The following is a 2,344-nucleotide window of genomic DNA, read 5'->3' on the forward strand; positions in this document are numbered from 1 at the left end:
GACACATTCGTATCGCGCAGAAACTGTCATAATTCAGAAGACGAAGGAAAAGGAGTGTGAAAAATCTTAAAAATCATTGGATACAGCAAAAATATTAACGTACAACTAAAGCTCCAAATTACATTGCCAAATTTAGTTCAGTTAGCTTGTTTCTTCGCGAGTATCTACTGTGTCGGATGCGGGACGTCGGATTACATAATAAGTGCTGTTTTATATCCCTAGAAAACAGCTGAATCTGTGACAGGAAAATCATTTTCACACAAGGCTTACTACCAAGGAACGAGGCAGCTAGTGCCCGTCAGATAGGATTTTTTCGATGGAAGTTCAAACGGAGGACGCTCCACTAAATGGAGTCGAGAGCAGTGCAAATTCCACTGCTAAAAGTGGGAAGAAGAAAGTTAAAAGGAAAAACAAATCTAAAAATATCGGCACAAGCTCAAGTCAGGAAATGTCACTCGGACGGGAGAATAATAAGCTAGCGGAAGTTGCTCTGAGCCCCAGTGGGAAACTTAACGGTATTTCCGAAAGCGACTTATGCGAAGATCCCGTGGATACAGTGAGAGACAAACTGGAAAAAGGATTAAAATTAAAAGGTCAAAACGGTATAATAAATGGAACTATAACTAGTGCGGATGAACACCCAGCTGAAGTTAAATCTAAAAGTTCAACCGCGAAGAAAAGACACAGAAACCGTCAAAAGTCGAAAAGTCAGCAACAACTCGCAGCTGCTAGTGAAAATTCAAGTGATCTTGCACAAGCGAAGGTTGATGCCGGAAGTAGTACTGAACAGAAAAGTGAGATTAAATCTGTTGCTTTGATTGCGACGGTGCCAGTCAAGGAAATTCCTTTGGTGGAAGAACCAGCGAAACCTGAAATCATTTATCAGGTATATGAATCAGAGCTTCAAATGCCTAGCATTATGTCGCTCATTCAAAAGGATTTATCGGAACCCTATTCAATATACACTTATCGGTATTTCATCCACAACTGGCCGCGGTTATGTTTTCTAGCGCTTCATCAGGAGCGTTGTGTTGGAGCTATTGTTTGTAAGCTGGATATCCATCGGCAAAATGTGCGAAGAGGATATATTGCGATGTTGGCCGTCGATAAAGATTACCGAAAGCTGAAAATTGGCACCACGTTAGTGCAAAAGGCTATTCAGGTGCGGTTTTGACTTGATTTGCAGACACAAAGGATGCAGACTCAACTAAATCTTACTATTGTTAACATTATTTACAGGCAATGCTGGAAGATAACGCTGACGAGGTTGTGCTGGAAACAGAAATAACTAACCGGCCTGCACTACGATTGTACGAAAATCTAGGGTTTGTTCGGGATAAGCGACTTTTTCATTATTATCTCAATGGCGTTGACGCTCTAAGGCTGAAGCTGTGGTTTAGATGAATCGACTTAGCTTAGTCGATGGCTGAACAAAGTATGCGACAAGCATAAACGCTGTCTCCTCACATCGGTGTGTTTGAGCATGTACTAGGGAATGCTTTGATTAGGTACATTTAGATATAATTTCAACAAACCTTCGTTGATGTGTTGTTATTCTCTAGAACTCGCCTGTTTGCAAGAAAAAAAACGTACTTTTTATTTTGAATTCATGATGAGCCAACTGACAAGCGCATATTCGTCATGGTACTCTTATATATGCTTTTGATATGGCTCAAGTCGATAACGAGAAAATAACAATGTCAGGATAATGTCTAGAGAATAGCAGAGAATGTGAACACACAGTCACGTGGTTATCCAATGTCCGACTTGGATGCTTTTATCCACGTTTGGCACATCAAGCGTAGTAGGGTTGATATTAACATAGAAAAACTTTCTAGCAGCTGGACTCTTACTCGCCTAACTGCCCATTAAGGCATATCAGCTCTACGGTTGGCGGGATATTCTAATTGTATGGGACAGCTATGTGTTCATGGGTAGTGAAAGTATAGAAGGAATAATCAACCTACTAAATTTAACCAATAATAGACTTACTATAACCAACCAATTTATAATGTCTGAATCAGCGAGAGCAGTTGGAAGTACTACTATTTCAAGGATTTGTACGTGTATAGGATCACATTAACAATCTATTATTTATACAAAAGAACCATGAAACATATGAAAAAAAGTAAACCGAAAATATTATGCAAGATTTGAAGTAATCATTGATTTCAGTTGTCCCTTGGCCAGCTTGGCGACATACGAACCAAGTTCGAGTAAGCTGATGTGTGCTCTTTCGAACACTTTAATATTACTTTTTGTTGAAATTTGTTCACTCATTTGTACAGTACGAACAATCTGTAAATAAAGTTATTTGTGAGCTCGCTCTGGTGTACTTTTCAAA

At 39.4% G+C, this 2,344-nt stretch overlaps 1 protein-coding gene across 3 annotated transcripts; it reads left to right on the forward strand.

Annotated features, from left to right (window-relative positions):
• Positions 1-2,344, forward strand: LOC129727604 (N-alpha-acetyltransferase 30A-like). 3 transcript variants are annotated; one of them, XR_008728563.1, is made up of 3 exons: positions 1-1,162; positions 1,240-1,508; positions 1,563-2,344. XR_008728563.1 is itself a non-coding variant. In XM_055685589.1 (2 exons), exons 1-2 carry the CDS (start codon positions 317-319, stop codon positions 1,402-1,404), a joined length of 1,011 nt encoding a protein of 336 aa, XP_055541564.1. In that variant the 5' UTR covers positions 1-316; the 3' UTR covers positions 1,405-2,344. The 3 variants fall into 3 exon arrangements, 1 of the variants encoding a protein (XP_055541564.1); XR_008728564.1 differs by having other exon boundaries at positions 1,839-2,344; XM_055685589.1 differs by having other exon boundaries at positions 1,240-2,344.

This window comes from Wyeomyia smithii, chromosome 3 (genome assembly GCF_029784165.1).
Source record: "Wyeomyia smithii strain HCP4-BCI-WySm-NY-G18 chromosome 3, ASM2978416v1, whole genome shotgun sequence".
NCBI lineage: Eukaryota > Metazoa > Arthropoda > Insecta > Diptera > Culicidae > Wyeomyia > Wyeomyia smithii.